Source organism: Tupaia chinensis, unplaced genomic scaffold (assembly GCF_000334495.1).
Source record: "Tupaia chinensis unplaced genomic scaffold, TupChi_1.0 Scaffold000226_1, whole genome shotgun sequence".
NCBI classification, from domain to species: Eukaryota; Metazoa; Chordata; class Mammalia; order Scandentia; family Tupaiidae; genus Tupaia; species Tupaia belangeri.
The window spans coordinates 8,346,051-8,365,064 of record NW_006159701.1 but is presented as its reverse complement, the minus strand read 5'-3'; the positions used below and the strand labels follow the sequence as shown (position 1 = coordinate 8,365,064).

At 51.0% G+C, this 19,014-nt stretch overlaps 1 protein-coding gene across 1 annotated transcript in view; it reads left to right on the top strand.

Moving 5' to 3' along the window:
- The window catches only part of CUX2 (cut like homeobox 2), a 358,029-nt gene that overhangs the window by 278,652 nt on the left and 60,363 nt on the right, over window positions 1-19,014 (top strand). Inside the window, exon 6 of the mRNA XM_006148019.3 lies at window positions 13,358-13,436. Within this exon, the coding sequence (XP_006148081.1) occupies window positions 13,358-13,436 (79 nt within the window). The remainder of the gene's footprint in view (window positions 1-13,357; window positions 13,437-19,014) is intronic.

The following is a 19,014-nucleotide window of genomic DNA, read 5'->3' as shown; positions in this document are numbered from 1 at the left end:
ACTACCCAGGTTCTCTACATGGCCCTTTTCTCAAGCCCAGGTTGGAGTCGAGTTGGGAGGGTCTGACCCTTCTGTGCAGGGGGAGAGGCTCACAAGGAGGTTCTCTGCAATTCAGAGAGGTTTTTTGTTTTTTTGTTTTTTGTTTTTAATTTTATTTATTCATTCATTTATTTTAATTTGACCAGAGAGAAACACACAGAGAGAGGGAAAGTGAGAAAGCAAGCCACCAGGTCCGGGACTTGAACCATAGTCAGCCATGTGGGAGTGTCCAGTGCCTTAACCTCCATGCCACCTGCTGGACCCCCCCTTTTTTTATTTTATTTATTCATTCATTTATTTTAATTCGGAGAGGTTTGAAGAGGCCTGTTGCTGCCAAGTGGGGCTGCCTGGATGCCAAAAGCAGAGCAGGACCCTGCCCGAACTCCTCACTTCCTGTTTGTCACCTGACTGCCAAGTCACTCTCTGAAGAGTTTGGGGAGGGCTGGGAAGCCTTAAGAAGAGTGTGAAGGAAACGAAGCAGGGGTAAAGGGGTGTCAGGCCAGCCCCATAGCACAGCAGTTAAGCACTGGGCAGAAGAAGCCAGATTCCACATGGCCAGCCAGGGTTTGATTCCCAGCTACCAGCATACGTGCATGCATTTGAGGATACTGTGGATGGAGAAGTGGGCGAAAAAGGATTGCGGCATGACCAGTCCCTGTTGGGAGTCCTCTCTCTCTCTCTCCCTCCCTCCCTCTTTCTCTCTGCATTCTCCTTGGCCTCTCTTGCATGTGCCCTCTAGCATAATAGAAAAGGGGGAGAGGTGTTGGGCTGCTCAGGCTGACACCCTCCATGACTGGCCTGGGGGCGTGCAGACCCTCGTCCCTCATCCCGTCTCAACAGACAGCTGCCAGCTGGCTCCAGGTGGCCCTTGTGGGTGGAAACAGGCTAGCCAGATTCTCTCATTTCTCAAGAGAAGCCGGCACTTTGGAATTCTGGTTTTTAAATTCTGGCTCAACATACATGCACATATTTTCACGCTCGTAGTACCTACTTTCTGAGGGTATAATTTACATACAGTAAAATGCACAAATCGTAAGTGTGTAACCTAATGATTTCTGAGAGCTTAAATATTTTTAAAACATGGGAGGGTCCACAACAATATTGATTTGTTGGGAAACCAATGACGTATTTTTCTATGCAGAAATGCAGCATGACGTTCCCAATGGCCTAGTGTCTCCATAGGTGGTGTCTGGACTGAGACCCCTCATTCACAACCCCTAGTCTAGTACGCCAGGCGATCCCTGTGAACAGATGTAAAACACACGTGCACATGCATGTGCATGTGTGTGCACAGGCACACATGCGGTTCAGACCCCTGGGGAAGCGGACAGACTTGGTGAGAGCCCAGTGAGCTGTATGACCCCGTTCCTCTCACGGCTAAGAGCACAGGCTCTGGCACTCAGATGGTGACTTCTGTCTCTGCCACTGCTGTGCGACTTTGGGCAAGTGACCTAACCTCTCTGAAGTCGTGTTCGCCATCTGTAAGATGGGGAAGATCCTAATACTGACCCCTTCTGTGGTACGAATGGAGTGAGTTCGCGTGATCGAAACTGAAGGCGTTCCTCGGTGCCCAGTGACTGTCGTCTAAGTGTCTGGTGTTGTCTTTCTCTTTTGTTTCATTACTAGACTTGCTTTCTAAAGCAGTTTTGGCTTTAGAGAGAATGGGAGGAGAAAGCAGAGTCTCCCTTGCCTCGGTGTCCCCAACTAGCCGAGCGTGGTGTCTTTGTTACTGTGGATGAGCCACTGGGTGCAGTGTCATTAACTCAAACCCAGAGTTAAAGGAGGGGCCGCCCGCGTCGCAGAGTCCTGTGGGTCTTGGCAGCCGCGTACTGTCGTGTCCCTGCCAGCGTCACGCAGCGACGTTCTCCCTCAGGAATCTCTGCGAGACCTCTCGGCTGCTGCAGGGAACAGGCTGCCATGGCTTATGGGCACCTCCTAGAGCGACAGCGGGAGCGCCACCCTCTTCTCTCCCTGCTCGCTCCCACCCAGGAAAGGACAGCAGATTCGTGTGAGAGAAGGGGCCTTTTTAGGGGTGAACTTGAACCTGTTCTGGTGTTCCTCAAATGGAAGCCACCTACCTTTTCTCAGCGACAGAGGCATCCCAATTCTAGCCCCAGACTCCCTGCTGCACAGCTGGCTCTGGTCCAAAGACACCCTCTCCTTTCCTGTCCTGCTGCAGTCCCTGCTGTGTGACTTGGAGCCCCTGTCCCAGCCTCTCTGGGCCTCTTAATCAAGAACCATCCTCTTGCTCAGGACTGCCCTGCGAGTGTTCGGAGGCTCAGATGCGCTAATTCCCGTGAAAGGTCTTTATAAACTATAAAAAGCTGTAGATGGGAAGGTATTATTATTACAACCAGTTATGCAGAAGAGCTGAACTGTTGGTGAAGCAAGCCTGACCTTCTGAGGCTAAGCCTCGAAGACAACCCAGGCGGTGGCACTGGGGGCGGGGCCCTGTGGCTTTCCTACTTGGCTCGTCCGCCTGGATGAGATGGCCAGAAAGACGCACAGCTGGAGCTGTCCGGCTGAATGGCGAGGTCGGAACCGGGCACCCACTGCTGGGGTGTCCCACCAGCCATGTGGTAGTCAGCATGGAACCAGGGTTGCGGGATCGGCAGCTTCCGAAAGTGAAAACCGGAGATGGAGGCTTTCCACACCCATGAGCACGCGTCCAGACTGTCCGGCTGCGGGCGCAGGCCACACCCCGTGCGGGGCAGGAAACATACCTTGGGTCTTGGCCTCCTCTGTGTGGATGGCCTGTCGAATCATTGCTAGCTTTCGCCTCATTACAGGAGCATGCAGTTGTGGTTTTTCAATACCTCGAAGCGAAATTTATTTGTAAGGCACTAAAGAAAGCCTCCTGTCCCTTTTATGCCGGAGCCCTTGCAAGAGAAGCGAAATTGTGTATTCGCTGCTAAAAAAAGCTCCGGCTTATACAATTTTAACAATAGAAAAATGATCTTTGTGCTTCAGAGCGTGGATGCTTAGAGGAAAACAGGCATTCTGCTCAGGTGGCTGGTGAATTACAAATGAGCGGCTCGCCTTTGTTTTGAGTGACAAGCAATTTAAATGCAGTCTTACTTGGAGGCCTGGATTTTTTTCCCCCAGAAGAGGGAGAGAATGAGAGGAAAAGAGGGGGGAGAGCTTCCTTTTTGAACTGAAAGATTATATTCATTGCCACTGAGCGGAGGTGAGAAGTTAGAACTTCATTTGATAATTATAAAATCAGTAGTTTGTGATTGGGCGTAATTGATGATTATACCGTCGCTAATAGCAGGCCTGCCAGCCCTGGCTTGTGGGACATTTCATTTTTGCACTACTTCTGAGCCATGGAAGCCAGCCTGGCGTGGCACGGCGCTCACGGTATCTCCGGGCGCCTGACATAAATGCATTTGGGGCCTGCCTGTATTATGTTGGATAAAAAGTGTTCTGAATGCCGACATTTGAAAACACTGTGCTCTGAGCCTTATTTTTAGCCTGGGAATAATTACAAATATTAGAATGAAATTGCACGGTGCTTCTCCCCCACCTCATACTCTCTCAGCAGACCCGCTCTCAGTCAGAGCCTGGGTGAGTGACTTCTTAGGTGTAGCCTCATTAAAATCCCAGTGGGGAGCCAGTGGGTAGAGGTTAAGGCGCTGGAACCCACATGGCCGACTGTGCAGTTCAAATCCCAGGCCTGGTAACTTGAAAAACTCACTGGGCACGTGCTTATGCATGCCCAAGAACCCGAGAGGAGAATGGAGAAGAAGGATTGCGGTGTGGCCATCACCCCGAGGGGGCTATTCTCACTTTCTGTCTCTGTCTGTCTGTCTATCTCTGTCTCTCTCTCTCTTTCTCTCTCATGTGGGTGCTTGTGCGCGCAAGTGCACACCCTCTATAGCAAATTTTATAAAGAAAATCCCAGTTGTCATGTGTAGGTACGAGAGTGTCTGTCTGTCTGTCTGTCTGCCCAGGTAAGTTAGAAGCAGTGCACATTGAAGGGGCCTTAAGAATGTACCCTGACTCCTTCACTTTACAGATGGGGATGGTGAGGCTCTGAAAGGGGGAGCAACTGACCCAAGGTGAGCAGGGCTGCAGGCCCCAGCTGAAACCAGAACCCAGGTCTCCTCCTGCCCAGGCCCAGCTTCTATTTCCTGCTTTGCAGCTAGCTTTTCCAAGGCAGTGTTGGGCCCTCTGGGGCAGATCCTGGGCCTCTGTGCCCTTCCCCACCAGGCTGCCCTTTCTGGGAGCTCACCCTAGCTCTCCAGGGGCTGTCAAGACTCCAACTTCTCCTGCTGGCCTCCAGTTTTATCTGCATTTGCAGTTTGGAGGGATTAGCGCAGGAAACCTTTAAACTCCCCCTTTCCTGTGCTGGCTTGTCCATCTGTCCGCTGTGTTAATTTAATGCCCAGTCCATGCCCTGCCCTGCAGAGGGGGGGAATGCTATAGCAGTGGCCACTTGAGGTCTTCTAGGTCCAAACTGTGGAGCCGTCCCCAATTTCTCCCTCACATGCCCTCAACATCCACTGTGCGTTCCCATGGAGAAAATCCTGTGGCTTGACCTTCAGCATTGATCCAGAATCCAAACAGCTCTCCCCACTTTCATTGCTTCCACCTTGTTCTGAGCTGCCAGCCTTGTTTGCCTGGACTATTGCAGTAGCCACTTCCCTGGTCCCTACGCTTCTGCTTCAGCCCCCTTTAGCCATTCTCCAGCCAGAGGGATCCTGCTGAGGCACACGCCAGATTACAGGGACTTGATCTCCTCTGCTCAAAACCCTCCTATACCTCTCGTCCCCTTTGGAGAAAGTGCACGTCCTCACAGTGACCTACCAGCTTCTGCTCTGCTTTCACCTCCCCAACCTCCATGCCTCCCTTCCTCATTTCTCTTCACCTGCACACTGGCCTCCTTGCAGTTGCTCAAGTGAGCCAAACACACTCCTTGCCCAGGGCCTTTGCACCAGCTATTCTCTCTGTCTGAAATACTCTTACGTAGACCTCCCCACAAAGGCCCCTCCCCTTCTGCAGGCCAGCTCCACCACCCTCTCTGCAGAGGCCTCCTCTGCCCCACTCTGCAGCATCACCCCACCTCCTCCCTGCCTTAGTCCTCTCCCTTGCACTTCCCCACATTCTGTATTGTGATTTGTTGGGGGGGGGTTTGTTTTTGTTTTTTTGTTTGTTTGGTTGGTTGGGTTTTTTTTTTTTTTTTGCCCTTTCTGCCTCTGGGCACTGGGGTTGCTCTGCCAGGTGCTGAGTGCCCAGCACCCCGCACAGCCCCTGCCCCAGGAGAGTCTCCCTAAATGCCTGTTATGAAATGAATGCCTTAGACGTTGCAATGTGTCAGGCATGCTCTTTCCATTTTGCGTGGGTTGTTTTATTTTGTATTTTAAAATGCCAGTTCTGTGAGGGGCAGCAGGTGGCATGGTGGTTAAGGCACTGGATTCCCTCATGGCCGATCACGGTTCAAGGCCTGGCCCTGGTGGCTTCAAAATCATGACCAGCCTATGTGCATGCGTGCCCAAAACCCTGAGAGGATAATGAAGGAGAAGGGATTATAGCGTGGTGTCACCACGCCCAGGGTGTGATGTCCCACTTCCCCTCTCTCCGTCCCTCTGTGTGTCTCTCTGGCAAGTACACACACCCTATGGCAAAGTAAAAGTAAAACTGCTAGTCTGTGCCCTCGCGATGCTCACAGACCAGTTGGCTGATGTCCAGATAAAAATTTAGCATTGGTATGGGTCTGTCGTCACCAATGCTGGCTGATGCTGGAGTGCCCAGACTTCAGCAGGCGTCAGGCGCTTGCAGTACAGACCGAGCACAGACATGCCCTTTGAGTAAAACAGAAGCACAAATCAGGGTGCCTGCTGCTTTTGCAGGTGTCTCTAAGGGTCCTATGTGTTTGGCACTGGGAGAGGGTGTGTGCTTAGTAGGTGCTCAGTGAACACTGCCTGCTGTTCCCGTAGTCACTGTGTACCTCCCATTATGTCTTAAGGTTGGTATGTTGGGGAAAACCTGGACCTTGGACCTTCACCCCTGTGGCAGAGGCCTCAGGGCTCAAGTCCTGAGTTAGTGACGTGAACCTAAGGTTTCAAGCTGAATGAATGATTTACACCTGAGAACTCAAGACATTGCCAGGTGGTCAAATACGTTCCTTCTGCTTTGTTCCATCAGTCTCTAGAACCAGTGGGTCTGGCCACAGCTAGGAGGGGGCCTGCCAACATCTCCCCTGCCCCGGCCCCCGCCCCCCTGCCCCTCTCCAGGTGATCCTGCAGAGGACCAGAGAGGGTCTCAGGCTTCTGCCGCATTTTGAAAGCGCCTCAAGAGTCCAGGTCAACAACAGCTACGAAAAACAAAAGTCAAACTCTTCTTATTTAAGCACCGATTTCGAATTGTAATTTTCACTTGCTCGGCCATCAGAGATTTATAGCAGAGAGCATTAGCCCTTGCCCAGGAGTGGGGTCCTCACTAGACTTACTCTACGAGGCAGCAGAATCGAATCTTGTGCGACTCCTCCTGGCCTCCCTGCCCCCTGCACCCCCTGGCCCCTCCACAGACCCTCACCAGAGAATCAGTCCCTCTGGGTCTAGAAGCATGGATTTTTGGTCTCACCACCCTGGGTCCGAGTCCCAGCTCCCGGCACCCTGCAGCCTTCGCTGTTCTGCGCCTCCGAGTTCTCATCTGTTAGATGGGACAGCAGTGCCTCCCCAGTGCGAAGGTTAAGTGCGCTCGTGCAGATCTACACTGAGCACCGGGCCGCACGGTCAGTGCTCACTGACTGCCACTCTGCAGGATAATGATCCTCTTATCGGCTGGGCAGAGTAGTGGCCACCTGCATCTCACAGGCAGCAGGAAACCAGGATGCTGCTGTAAAGGAGGGTCTGTCAGAGTCCCCTTGACCCTCCTGGGTAATCTAACGGGCCCTCCCCGCGTGCAGGTCTTCCTGAGCACATCAGAGGGGCGCAGGCAGCCACATACACCAGACGCCCCTCCGATGGGATGCTCGCTGTCTCCTAAGGTAGCAGCCCGTTCTGATACCTGCGCCTCCTTGAAATTTCCCCGCTCCCGCCCTGGAACCTTTACAGCCTCAGTACCTCTGCTCCTCTCAGTAGAAGAGCTGGAAAGGCCTTTGGCTAACGTAGGCCGCTCCTGTGGTGTGTCCCCCCGGTCTGCTCCTCTCTCAGCAGAAGGTGAGCCCCCACCCTCCCACCTTCAGCTCCTGAGCATCTCTCACATCAGCTCCGTTTTCCCCTCTCTGGAACCACTGTGTATCTGGACGCCATCGCCTCCCAGCCCCCCGAAGAGGTCACCACCCCTCAGCAAGTCCCACCCCTGCTTTTGAGAGGCTCCACATCTGGGCCCCGGAGTGAGAGGCACGCAGATGCTGATACCACCTCTGCTGTGAGTCGTTCTCGTTGGCCGAGGGACGTTGCTTCCCTGGGCCTCAGCTTCTTGCTTTGCAGAATGGGGGCAATAGTCTTGCCCTTGTCTTAGAGGCATGGGGGGATTCTGAAGATAAAGCACTGAGCAGAGGAGGGTTCTGTGTCCAGAACCTCTGAGCGTGGGTTGGAAAAGCCTGGCATAGACCAGTCCTCAGGAGACAGTGGATGGCAGCGCAGCCTCGGGGCCCCAGAGTGGCCGTCTTTAATCCCCTAGCAGACAAGAGCAAGGCGGCCCCAACATGCCTGTCCTCTGGCTAACCGGTTCTGTCATGTTCAGACTCGGGGACCAAACGCATTTTCACCCTTTATTTCGCAGCGGGTGGTGTAAATGCCACGTGCTCCGTCAGACGCCAAGCTATTTCTGATGGTGACCTTCTTGAGGGTGTCTGTATCTGGCCGCTGCCTCCTTCTCCTCCTCCTCCTCATCCTTCCCCAGATGGCCTTCAAAGATCTGCCTGTCACAAGCCAGATCTGCCGTTCTGGACCCTTTTCTCCCACCCTCCTGCGTGGTAGGGCACAGGCATGAGGCAGAAACACATGGCCTTTTATTTATGCCGAGCTCACCTGTTCCAGGCACGCGGGGGAAACGTGTTCGTTTCAGCCCTTGGAAAAGGCATCCTGTGTGGATAGGGGACATGGTCTGATTCAGGAGACGCTCTGCCAACGTCCATGGGATTTGCTGCATCTTTCCACCCCAGCAGCTTGTAGGCAGGAGGCAGTCATTCTTCCCACCTGGTGGATGAGGCCACAAATGCTTAGTGATAGTAGGCCCCATACTGGGTCAGGAATTTTAGGATGCAGCCTTTTAGAAACAGGATCATTGCTCTAGAACAAGGCTTAACACGGCAGGACATCCAAACACCTCTAGTCTTCAAGACAGTATTTAGGAAGCCCTAAACATGAATTGATTCAAACAGAGTACTGTTCCGGGATGTCTTTTGATCTCTGCTTTTGAAAACATTGTCCTACTGTTACACGAACCTCTAACGCAAGCATCAGCAAGCTTCTTCCCTAAGGGGCCAGATAGTGCACCTTTTTAGCTTTGGGGACCCCAAGGTCCCTGTCATAACTACATAACTCTGCCCTTGCAGCATGAAATCTACCATAGACAATACTTTAAAAAATGACCATGGCTGCATTTCAATAAAACTTTATTTACAAAAACAGATGAAGGGCCAAATTTGGTCCAGGGGCCATAGTTTGCCAACGCTCGATTGATCAGATCTGCATGTCCAGGAGAAATAGAATGCAAGCCACATATGTAAAGCACAGTTTTCTAGTAGCTACAGTTTAAAAATTAAGAATAAGCGTGAATGGAACCAGCAGTTAGCATGATGGCTATGTTGCTGGACTCCCACATAGCCGACCATGGTTCAAGTCCCAGACCTGGCAGCTTAAACTCACGCTGGGCACGTGTGCGTGCATGCTCAAGATCCCAAGAAGAGAATGGAGGAGAAGGGATTGCGGTGTAGCCATCCCCCCTGGGAAGGCGATTTCTTGCTTTCTGTCTCTCTGTCTCTCTCTGTCTTTCTGGCAAGTGCACACGCCCTATAACAAAAACATAAAAATACTTCTCAAAAAAAAAAAGAATAAGCATGAACTTAACTTTAATATCTTTTATTGGGGCCAGCAGGTGACGTAGTGGTTAAGGGCTCTGGACTCCCACGTGGCCCACCACGGTTCGAGTCCCAGACCTAGTGTAGCGGCTTGCTTTCTCACTTTGTCTCTCTCATTCTCTCTTTCACTCTGTTACTCTCTGGTCAAATTAAAATAATTAAATAAAGTAAACAAATAAATGAAGTTAAATAAAATAATTCTTTTTAAAAATCTTTAATTTCATCTAATATGCCCATAACATTATCATTTCAGTCCATAATCAACATAAAAAGTTACTGGGATATTTTACAATCTTATTTTTGTTCCAAGACTTCAAAATCCTATATCTTTTTCTTTTTTTTTTTTAATTGGCAGAGGTGTGTGTGCTTATCAGAGAGAGACAGTGGTAGAGAGATGGAGAAGGAGAAAGCATCCCTTCTCCTCCATATCTCCTTCCTGTTGGGATTTGGGGCATGCACACACACGTGCCTGGCGTGTTTTTAAGCTGCTGGGGCCAGGGTTCAAACCATGGTTAGCCATGTGGGAGCCAGCTCCCTTAACCACTATGCCATGGGGCCAGCCTAAAACCCTGTATCTTATACTTAGCAGCCCATCTCAGTTTGAAATTGTTGTAGTTCAAGTGCTTGGAGCACTTATTGGACACCGTAGCTCCAGTGGAGAAGACTGACGTGATAAGGGGACCATCACCAAGATAAATGATCACCCTTACAGACCAATGGACGGGTGAATGGAAGTAGGAGGTGCTGTGTGAAGGAATCTTCCAGGACATGCCCCCACGCTGTGCAGAATTCCTGTTTAGATGTCACTGGAACAGTCGTAGCCTTTTCCCAGCCCCAGAAGCCACGCTATCCGTCCTCAGCCTGGCCAGCTCTGAAGTGGATCCTTCAGACAGCTGCCGATCTCTGATGATTCCCCATCGAGGGGTCCGGAGATGAGCTGCTTTTGTTTCTTGTGGTTTCTTTGGCCCCCAGGTCGACAGCACAGCAGCCCTGAGCTTGTGTAGCAGTGTTTGTGTGGCAGTGTGCAGGCGAGGCCCGGGTGATCGGCCCCACAAGCTGGGGGGTTGAGAGGGGGTGAGGATGGAGGATGGTTCTATCCTGGATTAAAGGGGCCCAACATCCAGACTCAGAACAGCAAGCTGACCTCCCAGGCCTGGTGGGAATCCTGGCCCTGCCCTATACCGTCAGAATGACCTTTGGCAAGTTACTTAACCTCACGAACCTCAGGTTGCTCGGCTGTACGAGGAGAGCCGATCAGGACTGGTAAGGTCACCTGGCACCTGGTCGATCTTAGGTGTTGTATTTATTGTCCTCGTCATTGTGACTGTTAGCCTGTCGGTGCACCCCCCAGACTCTTACAGTGTCTGCACCTCCTCTCGTCTCACGGTTCCTCTCGGGCGTAGCCATGCCTCCCCTCAGCTGCGAGACCCCAGGCAGGAACTTAGTTTTGTCCTTCTCAGCAAGAATAAAAATCTGCCTGCGCTTGATTTTTCCTTTGCCTACATCCCAGAACATTCTTTATGCCGTTCCCGTCCCTCACCACCTTCCCCTTCTCAGGTAGATGTTCCTGTTGTTCCGCCACCAGAGTGGGCCTTTCTCCCCAGTGTCTGGCGCTTGTAATTGATGAGTATCTGGGAAGTCGGTCTCCTCACCAGCCAAGGAGTCCCGTGAGGTTAGGTATCAGCCCACAGTGCTTGGCACATAGTGGGTGTTCAGAAGATGTTTGCTGAGTGAGTGAGACACTGTCATCCACTCTGGAAGGTGAGAGACCAGAGCCTATTCTCCGATTAATGGTGAAAGGAATTAAGGATGTCAATTATAACTGACATTTTTTTTTTTTTTACTCACATGGTCAACATCCACTTCTCTTAAATAACAAATTCTATACGGGCCTTGTAAAACCTTCTAACCGTGCTACACAGTAGAAATATGGTTTGATCCGTGTATGTAATGTAACATTTTCTGGTAGCCAGATTTTTAACAAGTGAAAGTAATTGCATGTTATCATTTTGATATGTGATCCATATAAAACAATGTTGATGAGCTGTTGTACTTCCGTGTGGGGGCCCTAAGCCCTTGACATCCGGTGCATGTTATATACTCATAGCAAGCACTGATTTGGACTGTCACATTTCAAGTCTGCAGTGGGCACACGTGGCTCATGGGGGCCGTATTGAACCCCTTTGGTTTTCAGATTGTTCCCAGACGGCACCACTGTGAGTGGGGAGAGGGGCCTTTCTCTGGTGGTCTTTGTAAGACCCCGAGACAAGCACAGCCAAGGTCATCCCCCTGTACTGATAGGACCTGTCATGGAGCCAGACAAGGAGGACGTTGATCAGTCATCCTGTAAGTTACGTATCTAGGGGGCCTACCACAGGCCAGGACTTTTCCAAAGGGCTTTACCTATTTTGAACCACTTGATCCTCCCAGTTCCCCTTCAAAGGAGGTTGTTGGTTTTTGTTTTTGTTTTTTTAGTTTTGTCTATAGGGCACTTGTGGGAGAGAAAGAAAAGAGGGAAAGTGAGAAATCACCCTCCCTGGGGCGGGGAGGGTGGGAGAGGGTCATGCCACAATCCATCCTCTTCCATTCTCCTCTTGGCGTTTCGGGCATGCACGCACATATGCCTGGCATGCTTTTCAAGCTGCTGGGTCTGGGACCTGAACCACAGAGTTGACCATGAGGGATACAGCCACCTTATTCATCATGCCACTTGCCGACCCCAGAAGTTGTTATGTCCTTATCCGCATGCTATAAATGGGGAAATAGAGGCACAGAGACTTAACTTACTTGCTTGCCCAAGGTCACAGCTAGTAGGTGGAGGAGCTGGGATTTGAATCCAGGCTGCTGGGTCCCAGGGCCTGTGCCTCGGTGAGCCGTCCTCAGAATTGGCCCTGCTGGGGGAACCAGCAGTTAGCTTAATGGCTATGTCGCTGGACTCCCACGTAGTCGACCACGGTTCACATCCTGGACCCGGTGGCTTAAAACTCATGCCGGGCGCATGTGTGCACGTGCCCAAGATCCCGAGAGGAGAATGGAGGAGAAGGGATTGCGGCGTGACCATCCCCCCTGGGGGGGTGATTTCTTGCTTTCTGTCTGTAATGTCTCTCTCTGTCTGTCTGACGAGCGCACACGCCCTATAGTGAAAATCTCTCCAAAAAAAAGAGAAAAACAATTGGCCCTGCTGGTCAGGAGCAAAGGTGAGACTCTGCAATGGTGTCACAGTTGGGACCTTGAGGCAGTGCAGCCCTTGGATTTACACATTCCCAGACTTTTTTGAGCACCTGCTGTGGGTGACTGTCAAGCACATGCTCCAGACAGATTCAAGGGAAAGGTCTGTCAGTGCGAGGAAGAGTAAAGGCTCATTCCAGTCCAGGGTGCACCCGGAGCGTCCTTGCAGATATATGGACAGTGGCCGCCAGTGGGTGCCAGGAGCCAGTTCCAGACCTACGCAAGGGGAGGCCCAGGAGTGTTCCGATGGGACAGGCCACCAAGAGCAGTGGCCTGGGCAGCTATGAACCGGGGCTCTGGAATCCACAGCCTGGAGTGGAGGGGTGAAGTGGTGCTGACCTCAGAGACTGGGCGGCTTCTGAGCCCTTCAAGACGCACAGCCACATGCTGCAGGATGGCGTGGGCATCTCGTGAGCTGTCACTGGCGGAACGAGAGCGAGCCCTGAGCATGGATCTAGCTCTTTACCACGGAGTTCTCCTGCCATTCATTTATTCACTCGCTCTAACACTTCCTGAGCACCTTCAGTATGCCGGGGACTGTTTCGCATAAATCTCGTCACCCGCACCCTGACACTTGTTGAAGCCATGTGATGTCTTACAAGAGCTTTAATGATTTCTCTTTCATTTTCAGTGGCAAGAATATCCCCGGATGTGTCCCACTTTCCCCAAAAATGTGTCATATTTGAACTTCTAGCTTTGTCCTCTAACAGCAAGAAGACTAGCTAAGGACGACCTACTGTGTGCTAGGCCCTGTGCTCAGCACTTCCGTGCTGCTGCTTCAGATCCCCCCAGCAGGCCTCAGAGGGCGGGTTCTCATATTAACCCCTCACTTTGCAGATGAGGAAACTCAGGATCCAAGAAGGCCAGTGACTTGCCTGCAGTCATAAAGCTGGACACAGAGGGGCTGGGCTCAAAGGCCTGGCTTTCTAACCTCAGCCTGCACTTTCAGCCTTCACACCCTTACCGTCCTGCCCCATCACTGTCTCACAGGTAGAAAGCGATCACATTTGGAGACCCAGTTGCCATGGTTACACTTGACTCTTTCTCTTGTTTCCAAAGGTGGTGGCCCTTAGTAAGAGAAGCCAGGAGGCGGAAGCTGCTTTCCTGAGTGTTTACAAGCAGTTAATCGAAGCACCAGGTAAGAGACGCTTGGGCTCCATGGTGGAATGATTAACCACGGACACGGCCATTGCCACTGTTAATTGGGATTTCCTTGCAGTGGGCTCTGGGGACAGGCCTGGACTCGGGTGAGGTGGGGGGACTAGCCCTAGTCTGGTGCGATGGGGCCTCCCTACTTGCCATGTCTTCCCACACTACCTTCCAGCCTCAGCCAAGAGCCCACTGGGGGTGGGGTTCCTGGCAAGGTAGCCCACCTGGATCTTGGGGCAGCCAGGATCTTGCCCAGCAGAACCCCCATCCCATTGCTGCAGAGGACGGAAAAACCCAAGGCTCTCTGCCTGCAGGTGTCAATGGAGGGCAGACCACGAGTGTGCCCCCAAATACCCCAGGCAACCTTTAAAAAGAAAAAAGCCAGACCTATAAGAGCACAAACCGTGAGTCCATTTACAGAAAATATAAAAAGGCAAAGATTAGTCTGTGAACACTGTTCACAACAGCCAAGATGGAGACATTCATGTGTCCCTTAACTGAGGACAGATAGACAAAACGTGGACCTTCCTTACGATGGAGTATTACTCGGCCATGTAAAGGACGGCATTGTAATGCACGATCCCGTGTGGAGGAGCTTTGAGAACACGGCACTCAGTGAGAGGGGCCAGACACGAAAGCCTTAGACACAAGAGCCCACAGACACAGGAAGTAGACTGATGGCTGCCAAGGGCTGGTGGGAGGAGATTCGAGAGTGACCGTGTCATGGGTATGAGGTTTCCTTCTCCAGGGATAAAAATGTCCTGGGACTAGAAAGAGCTGGTGGTTACAGGACTTTGTGGATGTACTAGACACCGCTCAGTAGTTCACATTAGGGGCCGGCAGGTGGCGTAGTGGTTAAGGGTGCTAGATTCCTACATGGCCAGCCACAGTTCGAGTCCCGAACCTGAAGGCTTGCTTTCTCACTCCCCCCATACTCTGTCCCTCTCTGTTCAAATTTAAAACTAATAAAATTAAATAAATAAGTAAGTAAGTAAGTAAATAAGTAAATAAAACAATTCTTTAAAAAAAAAACAGTTCACTTTAAAATGGTAAGTTTTATGTTGTATGAATTCCACCTCGATTGAAAAGAAAATTAACTTGGGAACCAGCAGTTAGTGTAATGGCTACGTCGCTGGACTCCCATGTAGTTGACCGTGGTTCGCATCCCAGACCCGGTGGCTTAAAACTCACGCCGGGCGCGTGTGCGTGCGTGCCCAAGATCCCGAGAGGAGAATGGAGGAGAAGGGATTGCGGCGTGACCATCCCCCCCTGGGGAGTGATTTCTCGCTTTCTGTCTTAATGTCTCTCTCTGTCTGTCTGGCGAGCGCACATGCCCTATAGCGAAAACCTCTCCAAAAAAAAAAGAAAGAAAAGAAAATTAACTTGTGTTCTTAGAAGTGAAGCTGGGGGCGGGGGGAGCAGCAGGTGCCGTGGTGGTAAAGAGCTGGATTCTCTATGACTGAACATGGTGCATGTGTGCCCTAAATCCCAGGAGGAGAATGGAAGAGAAGGGATTGTGGCATGGCTCTCCTCCCTAGGGGGTGATTTCTCACTTTCCTTCTCACTATCTCTCTCTCCGTGGAGCACACGTACCCTATGGCCCCCCCAAAAAAAGGCGATCTAGGGTGGGCCAGAGTTCCTGGGAAAGGCCTCCTGGTGGTGAGGGTGGGTCAGTTTGAGAACATTAGGCTATACTCATGGAAGTATGTCTTATACCTATAAAAGTTTCCCTCCTTTTATTTTCTTAAATTTTATTGTTACTTTTTAATTTGCCAGAGGGTATGTATGCCCACCAGAAAGAGACAGATAAAAGAAACCTTTCCCCTTGCGGAAGGCCATGCTGCAATCCCTTCTCCTCCATTCTCCTCTTGGAATTTTAGGCATCCATGCACAAGTACCTGGTGTGTTTTTCAAGACACCTCATCTGAGACTCAAACTAGCGGTCAAAACTACATCCTCTTGGGGCCAGCAGGTGATGTGGTGATTAAGGACACTGGACTCCAACCTGGCCGACTGTGGCTCAAGTCCCAGACCTGGCAACTTGCTTTCTTACTTTCCATCTCTCTTTCGCTCTCCCGCTCTGTCCTTCTCTGGTCAAATTAAAATTAATTAATTAAAGTTAAATAAAATACTTCTTTAAAAAAAAGAAAATACATCCTCTTATTTCCCACCTTTTTTGATCCTTTGGCCCATGGTCTCAGCAACAGATGACATCAGAGGGTGACCCAGTACAGACCCCAGAGATGTCTCCCAGGAGCCCCTATGTCGGGCTCTCGTCTCCATAGTTCCTTGTCTATAGCGCCAGAGGGCAGCCCCGGGGTTGGCTAGTGCTTCGTATCTTCCCGGACCACCTACTCACTGGGCCTGCAGACAGTCCACCTTCCTGAGCATCACCCAGTCTCCTCTCGGTTGGGGATAATATTAGTGCCTACCACGTGCGGCTCTAGGGGGCTTCAAAGTGTGTGGCACACAGCAGGTGCGTGCTAAGTGTTACTGTGTATGTAACACTTAGTGCCTTTCGAGGAGGTGTGAACTGTTCTGAGCCCAGGACTGTATACCCAGAACTAGGTACACAGTAGGCACCAAATAACCATTTGTTGAATGAGTTTGAAATAAGATACACAGAACGAGCAGATGGTGTAATGGTTACGTATCTGGACTTCTACATAGTCGATTGCAGTTCGAGTCCCAGACCCAATATTAAAAGCTCATACCAGGCACTTTTGCATGCATCCCCAGGATCCCGAGAGGAGAATGGAAGAGAAGGGATTATGGTGTGGCCATCCCCGCTGTGGGGTGATTTCTTGCTTTCTGTCTTTCCAGCGAACGCACGCACCCTATAGCAAAAATCTCTGTCTTGAAATCAAGCAGCTTGAAAATCATGTCAGGCACGTGTGCATGCATGTCCAAACTCCCAGAAAGAGAATGGAGGAGAAGAGATGGCAGTATGGCCCTCTCCCCTGGGGGTGATGTCTCACTTCCCCTCGCTATCTCTGTCTCTCTCCAGTGATCACATGTGCCTTATGACCAAAACCTGAAAGGAAAAGAAAAGAGACAAGGCTTGGCAGAAGAAAGGAGAGGAAGGGTTGTTAAAATAAAGAGGTATTTTATCATCCAGGGCCTGCTGCTCATCACGCGTTTTCTATTCAGAGAGCACTTACCATGCACCGGCTGTGTGCCTGCCTCTCGCCAGACAGTGGGACTCCGCGCCCGTTGACTGATGCGAGTCCAGCCCTGGGGAAGCGGGCACTCCCATGGCAGAGGTGACCCCGTCATTGCTCACGGAGCTGGGGGAGAACCATCAAGTCTTATGTTCGAGGGTACAGAGGGGCAGACAGACTAAGGGAGACAGGAGGAGGGGCTGTAGTCCCTAGCTGGAAAGGGGGCTTCATTTCTGGGGTTCATTATGGGAACCTCATCTTTCTGGAGACAAGGCTATTAAACACAGTCACAGGCCAGTCCAGGGCCATGGGGGCCCCCAAAGTTGGTGCAGAGCTTTCCGGAAGGTCCTCGTGCCCTCTCGCCCCTCTCCCTGATGCCTGGGAGTGGGAAGGTCATCCCAAGCCTCGTGCTGACTCCAGGAGTCTGGTTTCCCAGCTCTCCTTCCCAGAAATGAAGGGGCGGGGGTGGGGAGATGTCCCCAGCTGTCACCAAGGTGGAGAATGAGGAGCCTTAACTGATGGCGCCGTACCACACGAACAGCCCCTTTAGGGCCTCTAATTCATTTTCGAGACATTTAAGAATAACAAAATGTTTTAATGATTTCTTAGGGGAATTAGGAAGACATATTTTTGTTCTCATTAAATTTTATCCTCAGACACAAGAACCAAATGTCAGATGTGTTTTTGGTGCTCCGAGCTCCTCCGCTCCCCGCCCCCACTGCCCCACCCCCCCCCTGTGAAAATAACGCTTTATATTTCTTGACAGGCAAATTATTTGTCGAAATACTCCCCCCTCCCGAAGCCACACAAGTCCTGATTCAACATTTTTGTTTTGAATGACTGCTGCCAACACAGATCTTTGGCAGAGAATGCGATATGGCGTGATTGCTCAGCAAGTATTTTGATAAGTGTGCAGCCTGTATGTCTGTAATTACGAAAGAAACCCGTAAATCTTTTGGATATTGTTCACACAGATGTGGCGTGAAGTGAGAAAAAAAGCAGTAAAACGTGTTAAAAGCATAATTAATGTCATTGTTGTGGAGGATGATTTGATTTAAACCTCTCTGACTTCTGTATCGGTGACGGCTGATTTCTTTATCGCGCTCGTGGAGTCACTAGGTACCGACCCAAGCTTCAGAAAGCTAACTAGTTAACTGAGTGATTAGTTAAAAGGAAAAAAGAAAGAAAGAAAGAAAACAAGGAAAGCCCGGGTAACAGGGCAGGCGGAGAGCATTGCTGAGGCGAGGAGAGAGAGGTGAGTGCCCCGAAACATCTTTTTCTGCTTTGCTTTGGTTTTTAAAAATCTGGTACGGGAGGTGGCAGCTCCTGGGGCATTTCCTGCAGGGGCAGAGCTGGGTGCACAGGGCTCAGCTGCAGCATCAGGCATCCCTTGGGGGCACTCTGAGCTTGGTGTCTGAGCTGTGTGACCTTGGCCAGGGACCTAACCTCTCTGAGCTCTGCTTGCCTTACCTTCAGAGAGGGATAATAATAGGACCCACTCATCAGTAGACGTAAGGGTTTGATAGGCTGCGCGTGGAGGCGTTGAGCAGGGCTTAATCAGCCGGCAGCATCGGGATGTGAGAGTTGCAGGAGTTACGGGCAGACCGTTGATTACACAAGGTCCCGTCAGTTGTCAAGGACATGGGGGAGCAGCGTGGGCACCAGGGTTAGGAGTCTGTGCAGTCGGGAATTGCTCCGCAGTGTTTCGGGTCTTAAGTTTGTCTCCCCAGTTATAAAAGAAGCTCATGCAGACTGCCAACTTGAGAAAATTCAGAAACGGGGAGAGGGAGGGAAAATGACCTCCCGGAAAAGCAGTTGGTTGTGTCTTTCCGATCTGTGTACGTTTTCAAAGCAGTCACTGCTCCTACCTGTGCACTGTGAGTCCTGCTCCCGTCACCCAGTGTGGCTGCAGCTGCCCAGGACCCTCGGCTTCTTGTACCTGGCAACCTCCTGCGTCGCATGGCTGTGTACTGAGCCTCTCCCCAGCTCAGCATTGGGGTGCTCGGGAAGTGGTTTATTGCCCCTGACTGCTGTAGTGATGAGGATGAGGAAGAAAACGGGGAGAAAAGCCTACGGTCGGCATGTGTCAACCACAAACCCAAGACCAGTGGTCAGAAAAAACATGATTTTTCCCTTGTTGATTTAGATTGCATTCCTTTATTTACTAGCTCGCTAAGTAGCTTTTCAGGTGTTATGAACCGTTCATATCCACTCTTTTGTAAATCACTGGTTTATGTATCCATTTTTCTTTTTTTCTTTTTTTTTTTTTTCAGAGATTTTTGCTATAGGTCACGTGCGCTCAATGGAAACACAGAGAGACAGAAAGTGAGAAATCACCCCCCAGGGGGGATGGCCACACCTCAATCCCTTCTCCTCCATTCTCCTCTCAGGATCTTGGGCACACAC